Here is a 13,863-nt window from a genome sequence, read left to right as displayed (position 1 = left end):
TGCTGATTATGGCCTACAGGTAATGAAAGCTCAAAATTCAGTATCTCAGAAAATTTAAATATTACATAAGACCGATTAAAAAAAAAAAAAAAAAAAGATTTTTAATAATACAGAAATGTTGGCCTACTGAGCAGTCTGTCCATGTATGCACTCAATACTTGGTCGGGGCTCCTTTTGCATGAATTCCTGCATCAATGCAGCGTGGCGTGGAGGTGATCAGCCTGTGGCACTGCTGAGGTGTTATGGAAGCCCAGGATGCTTTAATTGTGACCTTCAGGTCATTTGGATTGTTGGATCTGGTGTCTCTCATCTTCCTCTTGATAGATTCTCTATGGAGTTTAGGTCAGGTGAGTTTGCTGGCCAATCAAGCACAGTGATACTATGGTCATTAAACCAGGTGTTGGTACTTTTGTCAGTGTGGGCAGGTGCCAAGTCCTGCTGGAAAATGAAATCAGCATCTCCATAAACCTTTTCAGCAGAGGGAAGTGTGAAGTGCTCTAAAATTTCCTGGTAGATGGGGGCGCTAACTTTGGACTTGATAAAACACAGTGGACCAACACCAGCAGATGACATGGGTCCCCAAATCATGACTGACTGTGGAAAGTTCACACTGGACCTCAAGCGACTTGGATTCTGTACCTCTCCCACTCTTCCTCCAGATGAAATGCAAAATTTACTTTAATCTGAAAAGAGGACTTTGGACCACTGAGCAACATTCCAGTCTGTTGTCTCCTTAGCCCAGGAAAGACACTTCTGATGTTGTCTCTGGTCCAGGAGTGGCTTGACACAAGGAATGCTGTGACAGTTGTAGCCCACGTCCTGGATATGTCTGGTTGTGGCGGCTCTTGAAGCACTGACTCCGGCCGCAGTCCACTCCTTGTGCACCTTTTTCTGCTGTCACGTTTTTTCCTTCCACTCAACTTTCCATTAATATGCTTGGACACAGCAGCACTCTGTGAACAGCCAGCTTCTTTAGCAGTGACCTGCTTAGCCTCCTTGTGGAGGGAGGGTATCAATGACTGTCTTCTGGACAACTGTCAAGTCAGCAGTCTGATTGTGTGGCCTACTGCACCAGACTGAGAGACCATTTCAAGGCTCGGGACCCCTTTGCAGGTGTTTTGGGTTAATTAGCTGAGTGGAGTGGGACACCAGGAGTCTACAATATTGAACTTTTTCAAAATATTATAATTTTCTGAGATACTGAATTTTGGGTTTTCATTAACTATAAGCCATAATCAGCCAAATGAAAAGAAATAAATGCTTGAAATATATCACTCTGTGTGTAATGAATCTATATAGTATAGGAGTTTCACTTTTTGAATTTGGCACTGTGGTAGCACTGCTGCCTCGCAGTAAGGAGAGCTGGGTTTGCTTCCCGGGTCCTCCCTGCTTGGAGTTTGCATGTTCTCCCTGTGTCTGCGTGGGTTTCCTCCAACAGTCCAAAGACATGCAGGTTAAGTGTATTGGTGGTCCTAAATTGTCCCTAGTGTGGGCTTGGGGTGTGTGTGTGCCCTGCGGTGGGCTGGCGCTCTGCCCGGCCTTTGTTCCTGCCGTGCACCCTGTGCGAGCTGGGATTGTCTCCAGCAGACCCCCGTGACCCTGTTTTAGGATATAGTGTGTTGGAGAATGACCGACTGAGTTTTTGAATTGCATTACTGAAATAAATTAACTTTTCAATGATGTTCTAATTTATTGAGATGCACCTGCATACTTCAGCGCAACTAATAATATTATTCAGAAGAAAGGACAACAGCGTTGTACTTCTAGCAAAGTGTTACATTACCACTAACTGTCTGTACACTTCACCATATAGGCTGAGAATACAATGCAAATACTTTCCAACTGCAATAAAAAAAATGTTAAGACACTACTTGGAAGATCTGAGCCAACTGTGTGACTTTGGTGAAACTCGAGGCAGAGACCCTTGTGAGAATATCGAGGTTTTTAGTTTCGGGAGAAAAATCTGAGAAGCATAAGACAAAAGACCATATCCTCATTTTATTTCTCTTTGAGCTCATTGTCGTCTGGAAGAATCCAAAAAGAAATCTATATTACAGAAATCTCTTCTTTGATTTTTTTTTTCATTCCTATGGGAATGGAGAGACGAGGGATTCTTTTATGTCATAAATAATCCTGAAGTAGTTGTTTGAAGAAAACGCATGGCAGATTAGTGTCGTCTGATAATTAGATAACCTTCAGCATCATTAATCTTTCATTTTTCCTCTCCAATTTTCTTAAATGTGCTTACTTTCATTAACCTTGTAAAAAGCCGTAAAGGTCGTTTTTAAATGTGATTTCATCAGTCGCTTCCTGTATTTGGACCGTATATATCGAGCGACAAATGTAAGCTTTACCCATTAAATTGAAGCAGAAAAAATGACACCCACGCTGTTAAATGCGTCGAAAAGCAGACGTGACATCAACGTTCACAACGATAAATTTGAAATTAGTGATTCTCTAAATAAGTGTTTTAAACCAAACATCTGTTATTATCTGCCTTTAATAACCTGCTATTAGATGCTTTGCTTTATAGTAACTGTAATAAAGCTATCATCATCATCATTTGGAAATTAATTAAAAATTCATCCACTTAAGACAATGACTTGCTTGAACTTTGTGTTATACACATTTTAATAAGCAATCTAGGGATGAAAACAAATGCGTGTTGTTTTATTTTTAAATGCTGAGAAGTATTAGCTGTTTGTCATCTCTATGAATAACTGCGTATTCATTTTGAATTAAAAATAATTTGTTTTTTTTTTGGATTCAAAACCTAGAACTTTTAACCCTTACTCATTTAACCACAACCTCAAGTCTGTGTATTGTGTGTTGCTATGTCATATACTGTTTTTTATTCAATATTTATTAGATGCAGTTTAAGGTTATAAAAATGACGGCATGCATTCTGAATTTTTCTTTTTTTTGCATCGTGAAACTTGTGCACACGCCAGCCAGCCCCCTGTGGATATTCAGCACACCAGTGTGTGTAATTGGGTACAGTCTTTTAACAACTCCTTAACGGCCTTGTTTGTATATTTAAAAATTCTTCTTTATGTTTTTGTTCTCTAGAAAATACAAGTTCTGGAGCTGGAGATGTGCGTGGTCTGTCAAAAGAAGGTGTACCCGATGGAGTGCTTAATCGCAGACAAGCAAACCTTCCATAAGTCTTGTTTCCGTTGCCAATACTGCAATAGTCAGTTAAGGTAAGTCTTGGATGTGATCTCCACGATGGTGTCGGGCAGGTTTACACACCTCAAGGAAGGACTTGTAGTAAGATAGAGACTCTGGGTGACATAAGCCGCAGAAACTGTGTTTTCAGAAACCAGTGAGGTCCCTTGTGATGTCGGCCTGGGAAACCTTGTGGTCCCTAGCCACTTCTGTGTGTTACGTTCCCACCACACAGCAGAAACTGTAGCTTTTAAGCAAAATATGTGACATGCAAAGAAGAGTAATGCAGCACAAAGTGAGGTGTGTTCGGGAGTTCATTGGGGGACTACCCCACCTTATCGCTTTGAAAGCGATCATGACTTTACGTTACTTCAGTGTGGTACATGGCATGGGAGGCAGCTAGCAGGAATGATGCAGAAGTGAAGTGCAGAAGTCCATCTTCACCAATAACATTCCAAAGTCCATACTTCTAACAAATGTGTAAGATGTTGCCAGTGCTTGTGATTTTGAATTTATTTTGATTTAATACACATTGTTAATCCCAGAATGAAAACTGTCTTTTCCCATGACTTTTGGGGATTAACGTGCAGAGTTAGAGATTAAATAGTAATTTTCAGCCGTGGCTCAAGGACCCAACAGAGTAGGATCCCTTCTGGCAGTAACAAGATTTGAACCGGCAACCTTCCACACACCAGTGCAGATCCTTGGTCACAGAGCCAACCAATCAGCACAATTCTTCACCCAAGCCCCACCCACAGTAGTTCCTGGTTGAACAGAAAGTACATACCCTGGAGTAGGAGCTAAAAGAAAAGTACCAGGGACTACAAATGGCCTTGATGGTTCCTGTGGTGGGAATGCCACAAAAGTTAAGTTTCTAAGAAAGAGTTCCTGCAGTGAGAAAACATCTATAATGAGTTTTTAAAAGGTGGGCCTAAGTCAGAAGCCTGGTGGAAAATGAATGATGAGTGAAACAATTCATGTGAAACTGAATTTGCAAAAAAACGTAGGGCTTTGCAAAAAAAGTTTTCAAAACAAATGCCATTTGGCATCCAGTGAAATTCGTACCATTGACACAAGAAGAAGACTGACAAGTTCCTGCTAGTTTCATTAAATTGAGCATGCATCTGCATGTCGTTTTGTATTTTGGGGGGGAAATCAGTGGACATGTATTCCTGTTATGTGTAGTGTTGCACGAGACTGGAGGTCAGACCCGGCCGGGATGCCTGGAAGGACCGAGAGGTGGCGTATTTGTCCTCTGGGCCACGAGGGGGCAACCGGCGTGGAGCAGAAGAGGGCCACGGAAGGGGAGCAGGGAGGCTGAAGCCCGTTGGGGCCCGTATCCACTGCCAGAGGGCACCCCGAGCCTCATGGAGCCCAGGACATATTTACTTCTGCCACACTCCTGGAGTACGATCCTTCCAGGGACATCCGGAGTGCTTCCGGGTGCTCTCCTGACACTTCCGCCACACCAGGAAGTGACGTCAGGTAGAGCACCTGGAGCTCATCCGGGTGAGGATAAATGGGGCCGCCTCCCTCCAATCAGGGAACTGGAGTCGGGAGCAGGAGCAGGACGAAGCTCCTGGAGAGAGAGGACAGGTGGCCCAGGGACATTGAGAGAAAGGTCCGGAGTAACGGTGATTGGCGGCAAGAAGCACAGTGTGTTGTGCGGGACAGTTGAGTTGTGTGTTGGAGAACAGAGAAAATAAATGTGCTTTTGATAATGATGCGGTGTCTGTCTGATGGTGTCCGGGCAAGTCTCACAGTAGACATTTTGTTGAGATGTGCTGTGCTATAGTTAATTGGTTGGTTCCCATCCTGGCAACTGAAATCCTAAAAAAAAGCTTCTGAATTAGAAAAGAAACGGGAAGAGTTTGGGGCATGTGTACCCTCAACAAAAAAACGGGAAATGGGTGGTTACGTGAAAACCGTGATGGTCTTGGGTGGCAAGTAGCTCTCTGTGCTGTGTGTCTTCCTGTGGAGAAAAGGCGGTAGCCATGATAGTGTGTTTTGGTGTGTCGTCATGTGTAAAATATGCAGAACGACACCTCTTTAAAAACACGCTACACTCCTCCACGGTGGTGTCAACGAGAGGCTGAAGTAGAATTGATTTTACTGCTGTGCCTTGGATTGCATGCATTAGGCAGGTGCAGAAAAGACCCCAGATTAATGCTGAAGAGTGAACGAGCTTTAGGGAGCAATATGCCGGTTTTGTTTTTTTTTTTTTTCTTTCCCAAAAAACTCTTTTTGGTGAAATTTGTTTTCCACAAATGGGACGTCACCCAGCAAAATGAAGTTTAGTGTCAGGTTTTTTTTTTTTTTTTGGAAAACATCTGTTTTGTTATAAGTGGTACTCTCTGTAGAGGGTGTGACCACCAGGGAGTGCCACCAGGACTCCCAATCCAAGACACAGCCACACCAAGACAGTCCCGGGTGTAAATAAATGTTTTTTTTATTTCCAAAAATACCTTTAATGGGCTTCTTCTTCTAATACTGCTCAGTAGAGCACAGCAAATCAAATGATTTCTTCTTCTTTCTCCTCGACTCGTCCCAGGCAAGCATGGTCCAGCTCCTCTCCCCTACTCCAAGATCGAGTGGCTCCTTTTAACTGTGACCCAGGAGTACAGCATGGCCCAATGGAATACTTCTGGGTAGAACAGAAGACCCTGGATATAGGGGTTGTCAATCCTGGCACAATGGCTGGGGGCCTCAGGAGCATAGGGGCTCACAATGTTTCTGATGCCTATGAATGCTCCTGTTTTGCTATCAAAACAGGGGCCCTAGTGCCTTACTTTGCGCAGAGGCCTATGATGCTGGTAAGATGGCCCTGCCAACACAGCTGCCCCACGGAACTACAGGTCCCAGCATGCCCTTTGAGCGTCTGTGTGGGAATCCTAAGCCAGGGAGGCTGCCATCTAGTGTATTGGGGGAGTAGGGTCGTGTACTGTGTTAGCCATTGTGGATGCAGTGAGAAGTGAAGTGCAATGAATGGATCAGAGCAGATGAGCACTGCTGAATATTTTGTCCCCCAATGTGTAATGAGGATTGAAGCAAAATGACAACTTTTATTGACTAACTGAATACATTACAATATGCAAGCTGTGGAGGTAGCTCAGGCCCCTTCTTCAGGAAAGCCGAGTTCCTTGTGTTTATATAGACATAGGAAGAGAGCCTGAGTTACCTCGAAAGCTTGCATAATATTTCAGTTAGCCATTGAGAGGTGCCATTTTGCTTCAATCCTCATTATGTATTGGGGGACAAAATATTCAGCAGTGCTCATCTCCTCTGATCCATCCATTGCACTGTTCCCTGTTCTGTCCTGGCTGGGATTCCAGCCCATGCATGCTGTCCATTACAAAGGACATAATTTGGAAAGGCCAGGAAGAAAAACATTGTATGGCTTGTGGTGGAGTAATTAATAAAGGAGGTGAAGACCAGCTAATGGTTTCATGTAGGACCTGCGTGAAGATAGAGGTGGCATTTTGCCATTCTTCTGGTTATAAGCAATGTGATGAATTAGACATTTACAAGCAAGTTAGAGCATACATTTGAAAAAGAGAAGGCCATTTAATTCTTTAGGGTTCGATTAGTTAACCAACACCTAAATTGACAGATAAGAGTTAGATGCCATCAGGGTGTCTACTTCTAATGCGTTCTCCTAGATTCCCATAAACGTATGAATGAAAACTTGCACCCCGTTCTCTGCCTCTTTCCTCAGTTTTCACTCGCCAGGGTGTCGAACTTGAATCCTGCAGGGTTCCAAAGGCTACCGGATTTGTTCCTGCCAGTTTCTTAACAATTGCTGCTGCTAACAGAACAGACTCCTTTTGACTTAATTGTAATTAACTTGCATGTTTCTTTTTCCCTTAAGCAACAACCCAACAAAATGAAATTATTAGAAAAAGGTGTTGAACCTTTTCAGCTTAAGCAATCAGAAATTAAGAAGTGAGACGACTGAAGTGTTTGAAATTATGAGTGGAATTAGTCCAGTGGATCGAGGCGGTGACTTTAAAATGAGTTCATCAAGAACACGGGGACACAGTTGGAAACTTGCTAAGGGTAAATTTCACACAAACATTTGGAAGTTTTTCATTACACAGAGGACCACAGAAACTTGGAATAAGTGACCGACTAGTGTGGTAAACAGCAGGACTTTAAGGAACTTTTGGGCTCAATGGCCTGTTCTTGTCAACATTTTTTTCTAATGTTCAGGATGCAAATTGAGCCAACAGGTGACCAGTTAATTCAGAGTTCACAGTCTCGGTTGCTAGAGGCCCACCATTATTGCTCCAAAAAGTTTTTTAATTAAAAGCCAGTTCTTGCTTTTATTGGAATCCAATATTTAATTCTTTGACTTGTTAATGCTCTCATGCTTCTGTTGTAAACTGGAAGTCCCAAAAGCACATAAGTCCCATAAATACCTCCAAAAATTGCCCTCTAAGGGGGATTACTATCAAAACCCAGACTAGAAACAAAAGGTGACTTGAATAAGCTTTATTAAATAAAAGATTTATTTTTTATCAAAAGCACTCTGTAGCACCAGAAGCTCCTTAAAACACAAAAGGAATTACTAGAGAAGGCAAAGCAATCCACCGCAAACACAGCCCCGATATAGATTCCCAAGGCAAAGTTGAAAACGGAGCATAGGTTTAAAAATCCAGGATATCACAATAAGGACAAAGCACAGCAAAACACAAATAAACACTCCACTCCCTAGTGCATTCTAAATGAACCACCAGGAGCTATGGAAGGCCCTCCAGTTTATAGGATGGTGGGCAGTTCTTGGTTTTGATTGACAGTTGGCCCCTCCTCTTGGAAAACCACCCCTAAAACACATGGTACATAACACAGGCTACACAGAAATATAGACAAAACCAAAAATAAAGAATGAACATTAAGTACATACTGTAAATTAACAAATCAAAAATGAACAAACAAGACATTAAACATGAACTTGAATCCCAGCCAGAGGAGGAACCCGGAGATACTTTCCAAAACTGTCGATTTTCTTTTCTTTGGACAGCACCATGATGTCTATATTTTTTGTACCTTCTCTTTAATATTTTATTGAAAACAGATATTGAATGATGGACACACAGGTGCAAATGGGATCAAGTTTGCTGTTCAACAGTTGACTCAGTTAGCCTCTCATTATTGCTTGCCTGCTATAAACAATGAAGGTTTCTGAATATCTAAAAGCAAAAGAAATAGCAAGAATTTGTTACTATTTAAGAAAATAACTGGAAAGAAAAACTGGAGCCACCACCACTTTCCGAGCTCTTTCCAAATTTTAACCCTTAAACTGTCACATACTTGGGGGGGTTAATGCACCCCTGGACGCCAGATACTTTTTTTGCTGCACTTTGCTGCACTTCACCAAGAAAAACTGAAATTTTAATAGAACACATTTTTTTCATGCAAAGAGCATCACAATTTCTGTAACACTGATCATTTTACACACAACCAACAAATTGTAAAAACTATTAAAAAAAAAACTACTGCAACAATCTTATTATATGTACAAGGTGCAACTGACACCATTGATGAAATTCAGTAAATCACCGAACCAACTGCGCTTGAACTGGCAGCACGCAAGGACACAGAGGTAAGCTGAATCCCAGGATCAGTGAGGCTGATTTGCTAGGGGGCGGCGGTGGTCATGAACTGACTGCTCAACGAATGTATAGCACTGACCGACCAGCTCCGGTGTGCTGGCAAATTGCACTGGGAACCGACTATAGCCAGTTGCAGCATTCAACAAATGTACGTCGCTGAATATACTCGGCTCTGGCGTGCTGGCAAATTGCACTGGGAACCGACTATAGCCAGTTGCGGCTTTCAACGAATATATGTTGCCAAATATACTCTGCTCCAGCGTGCTGGAAAATTGCATTGGGAGCCGAATATAGTCGACGGCGGCGGTGTCCAACAAGTAAATGTCGCCCAATATACTCTGCTTTGGCATGCTGGCAAATTGCATTGGGAACCGAATATAGTCAGTTATGGCGGTTTAAGGGTTTACACCTGTGACTTAGATCCTCAAATATCTGAACAGAACACCAAGAAAACCAGAGACCATTTTATAAAACATAGAGGGGGAGACATAATTACAGTCAAGACTCAATAGAAAAAACAGCCCCACTTGGTTTTTCTGTACTAATCTGTCCCCTGGCAGTCTGGTGAGGTGGCTTCCTCACTTACCCTCCTGAAAGTACATCTCCTTTCTCAGTTAAAAATGCTTTTACTCCTCCTCCTCCCCTGAGTAAGAGTAAGACCAAATGTGCATCACTCTGAGGTTTTTGTGCCAGTTAGGACCATTTCCCTACTCTGAGATCCTTGATAAATGCAAGCATAAAAGATCAAATTCAAAGATGAGATGGAAATGCAAGAGGTCGCTCACACTTTGCCCCTTGTGAGACTCACTAAATAATCTCCTTCCTCTCTCTGAACTTGTCAGTTCTTTCTTTTTTTTCTGGCCTTCTCTTCCTCTTTGCTATGGCAGCACTTTGGCACCAATCCCAGTCCTAAGCTTTCTGAAACTCTTGCGTGACACATATTGGAAACATTTCTGATATCACATCTCTTGGGATAAGAAATGCTTTGGAGCTGAGTCAAACTTTATACTCCATTAGATTTCTCAGAATGTACTTGTGGGTTCTTTGTCTACCTGGGTGTGATATACCCACTACCTACTAGTGAGATGGGGGAAAGGAACATTTGAACAATCTAAACGAGACCAGGCTATTAAGCTCAGTTCTATCTCATTAATTCCTCAAAAAATATCAAGTCGAGTTTTGAAAGTCCCTAAAGTCTTACTGTCTACCACACTACATGGTCGCTTATTCCAAGTGTCTATAGTTCTCTATGTAAAGAAATCTTCCTAACGTTTGTGCAAAATTTATCCTTAACAAGTTTCCGACTGTGTCCCCCATGGTCTTGAGGAGCTCATTTTAAAGTCACAGTCTCGATCCACTGGACTAATTCCCTTCATAATTTTAAACACTTCAGTCAGGTCTCCTCTTAATTTGCTTTTGCTAAAATTGTAAAGGCTCAGCTCTTTTAATCTTTCCTCATAAATCATCCCCTGTAGCCCTGGAATCAGCCTAGTCGCTCTTCTCTGGACATTTTCTAGTGCTATTATGTCCTCTTTGTAGCCTGAAGACCAAAACTGCACACAGGACTCCAGATGAGGCCTCACCAGTGTGTTATAAAGCTTGAGCAGAACCTCCTGTGACTTGTACTCCACACATCAAGGCGCTATATAACCTGACATTCTGTTAGCCTTCTTAATGGCTTTTTAACACTGTCTGGCAGTTGATAGTGTTGAGTCCTCTACGACTCCTAAATCCTCCTCATAAGGTGTTCTTTCGATTTTCAGAACTCCCATTGTGTACTGAAATGTAATATTTTAAATTTTTATGTGTAATACTTTACAAGTACTTACAATAAATTTCATCTGCCACAAATCAACCCAAGTCTGCCTGCTGTCCATGTCCCGAAGTAATGACTCAATGGATATGAGATTATCTACCAATCCACCTATCTTGGTATCATCTGCAAACTTAACCAGCTTGTTACTTACATTGCTATCCAAAAACCATTCATATATATTAAAAATAGCAGTGGCCCCAGCACTGACCCCTGCTGGACACCACTGTTAACGACAGCCAAGTCTTATAGGGTTCCTTGCACCATAACCCTCTGCTTCCTGAGTCTACAGTTGTGGCCAAAAGTTTTGAGAATAACACAAGGATTGGTTTTCCAAAAGTCTGCTGCTTCATTGTTTTTAGATCTTTTTGTCAGATGTCTCTATGGTATACTGAAGTAGAATTACAAGCATTTCATAAGTTTCAAAGGTTTTTATTGCGAATTACATTATGTTTATGCAAAGTGTCAATATTTGCAGTGTTGGCCCTTATTCCTTTTTCAAGACCTCTGCAGTTTGCCCTGGCATTCTGTCTATTAACATCTGGGCCAAATCCTGACTGAGGGCAACTTCTCCCAACCATCCAAGAACAGTTTGGCAACCAACAAGGCCTTTTCCAGCATGATGGGGCACTGGGCCATAAGGAAAAAGTGATAACTAAGTGGCTTGGGGAACAAAACATCGACATTTTGGGTCTATGGCAAGGAAACTCCCCAGACCTTCATCCAATTGAGAACTTGTGGTCAATCCTCAAGAGGTGGGTGGGCAAACAAACACCCACCAATTCTGACAAACTCCAAGCATTGATTAAGCAAGAATGGGCTGCTGCCATCAGTCAGGATTTGGCCTAGAAGTTGATTGACAGCATGCGGGGGCGATTCGCAGACGTTTTGAAAAGAAAGAAGGGCCAACACTGCAAATATTGACTCTGTGCATAAACATTGTAATTGTCAATAAAAGTCTTTGAAACTTATGAAATGCCTGTAATTCACCTTCAGTATACCATAGAAACATCTGACACAAAGATCTAAAAATACTAAAGCAGCAAACTTTGTGAAAACCAACACTTGTGTCATTCTCAAACCTTTTGGCCACAACTGTACAAACAACACACCCGAACTCCCAATTCTTTTAGTTTGATGTCCAACCTCTCATGTGGTACCTTATCAAATGCTTTCTGGAAGTCAAGATAAATAATATCATATTCTCCACTTGGATTATACCCTTTTGTTGCTTCCTCATAGAATTCCAGCATGTTGGTAAAACAAGACCTCTATCTTGTGGACCCATGCTCACTGTTCAGTAAAAGTCTTGTTCATGCCAGGTGTTGCTCAATATTTCCCTTAATAATTCCTGTTATGAATGTAAAGGTTACTGGCCTATCATTACTTTGTTCTGTTTGGTCACCCTGTTTATATAACAGGATAATATTTGCCATTTTCTAGTCCTTCAATATTTTCCCAGTGCACACTGCATCAAGGGTTTGTATCTGTACTCACTAACCTCCTTAAACAACTTGAGTGTAAATAACATCTGGTCCTGGTGATTTCTTTGATTTCAGCCTATTTAATCAGAGCAGCACTTCTTCCTCTACAATTTCCAAATCACTCAGTGCCTCCTTAGTTGTCACTTTTACCACGGGGATGTTATCTTCTTACTCGCATGTATAACATCCTCACACAAAATCTCCCCACTCTTCCATTATGTGAGGGTCCCAGCCAGGCCATGACAAGGTCCCCCTCAGGAGTCCCTTCTGTGATGCACTACTCACTGCCATTGCCCTCAAAATGCTGTGGACCATCACAATGCAAACACATGAAGGCACTAAACTACTTCTTCTTTTGGCTGCTCCCATTAGGGGTTGCCACAGCGGATCATTTCTTTCCATGTCTTCCTGTCCTCTGCATCTTGTTCTGTTACACTCATCACCTGCATGTCCTCTCTCACCACATACATAAACCTTCTCTTAGACCTTCCTCTTTTCCTCTTCCCTGGCAGCTCTATCCTTAACATCCTTCTCCCAATATACCCCTCATCTCTCCCCTGCACATGTCCAATCCAACACAATCTCACCTCTAATGTCCTCATTTCTAATCCTGTCCATCCTTGTCACACCCAATGCAAATCTTAACATCTTTAACTCTGTCTTCTGCTTTCTGGTCAGTGCCACCGTCTCCAACCCATATAGCAAAGCTGGTCTCACTACTGTCCTGTAGACCTTCCCTTTCACTCTTGCTGATACCCATCTGTCACAAATCACTCCTGACACTCTTTTCCACCCTGCCTGCACTCTCCTTTTCATCTCTCTTCCACCATGGGGAGGGTTATGTCAGGAAGGGCATCTGTTGTAACATTTTGCCAAATCAATATGCAGACAACAATACAAATTTACATGAAGGCACTAAACTAATGAATAATAAAACACTCTAAAAATATCAGAGACTCTGCTTGTTCCCTTATAAAGCAGGTGGTCTTAATATTTCATGCACTTTCTGTACTCGGTTGGATGTCATGCAACAGTAATCCTGGGACACAAGAATTAGTTTGCTCTTTCCTTAAGGTTTTCGGCCAGTCTGCAGATCTCAGCAAATTTAATCATATAATGAAATGATCTATTGATTTACGGTATGCAGGTTTTCCATTCACACAAAACTATTACAAGATGAATATAAAAGAATGTAAGTCACAAAAGCATAATTGGTACTATCAAGGCCACTAATATCTAGTGACAGGATCAAACAAGTATATTTAAACAAGGAGTCGGGCGAGCAGTGAGACATTGTTGATTCAAGCACGAATAGAGTGCGGCTTTTCAGGCTTTGAAACATTCCTCTGTGAGCTCTTATCCTACAAGACAATTAATTCCCTTCTCTTTGTTTCAACAGCCTAGGGAATTACGCCTCTCTCCATGGACAAATGTACTGCAAACCTCATTTTAAACAACTTTTCAAGTCCAAAGGCAATTATGATGAAGGATTTGGACACAAACCATACAAAGATACCTGGAGTCATAAAAACCTGAACACCACCAGTGAACATAACAGTGTAAATGATTCCCTGGAAAAAAGTCATCTTGACGCAGACGACAGTAACCTGAGCAGAGAAAGCGACTCTACTGAGAACAGCTTGATCTCAAATGAAAAGGAAAGCAATTCGCCGGAATCGAAGAAGACTGCAAATAAACTAATAATTACCTGGCCTCCTCCTGCAGAGACACCGAAGAAAAACTTTATCATTGAAGAAGATCTGAAAGTGTCAAAGCCGAACTGGCC

At 42.0% G+C, this 13,863-nt stretch overlaps 1 protein-coding gene across 1 annotated transcript in view; it reads left to right on the top strand.

Annotated features, from left to right (window-relative positions):
• Positions 1-13,642, top strand: part of LOC114655408 (xin actin-binding repeat-containing protein 2-like) — a 293,034-nt gene extending 279,392 nt beyond the window's left edge. The window contains 2 exon segments of the mRNA XM_051930911.1: positions 3,070-3,203; positions 13,477-13,642. Of these exon segments, the coding sequence (XP_051786871.1) occupies positions 3,070-3,164 (95 nt within the window). The 3' untranslated portion in view covers positions 3,165-3,203; positions 13,477-13,642.
• The last annotated feature ends 221 nt before the right edge of the window (positions 13,643-13,863 follow it).

This window comes from Erpetoichthys calabaricus, chromosome 8 (genome assembly GCF_900747795.2).
Source record: "Erpetoichthys calabaricus chromosome 8, fErpCal1.3, whole genome shotgun sequence".
Taxonomy (NCBI): Eukaryota; Metazoa; Chordata; class Cladistia; order Polypteriformes; family Polypteridae; genus Erpetoichthys; species Erpetoichthys calabaricus.
The sequence above is the reverse complement of the archived record's forward strand: the minus strand, read 5'-3'. Positions and strand labels throughout refer to the sequence as shown.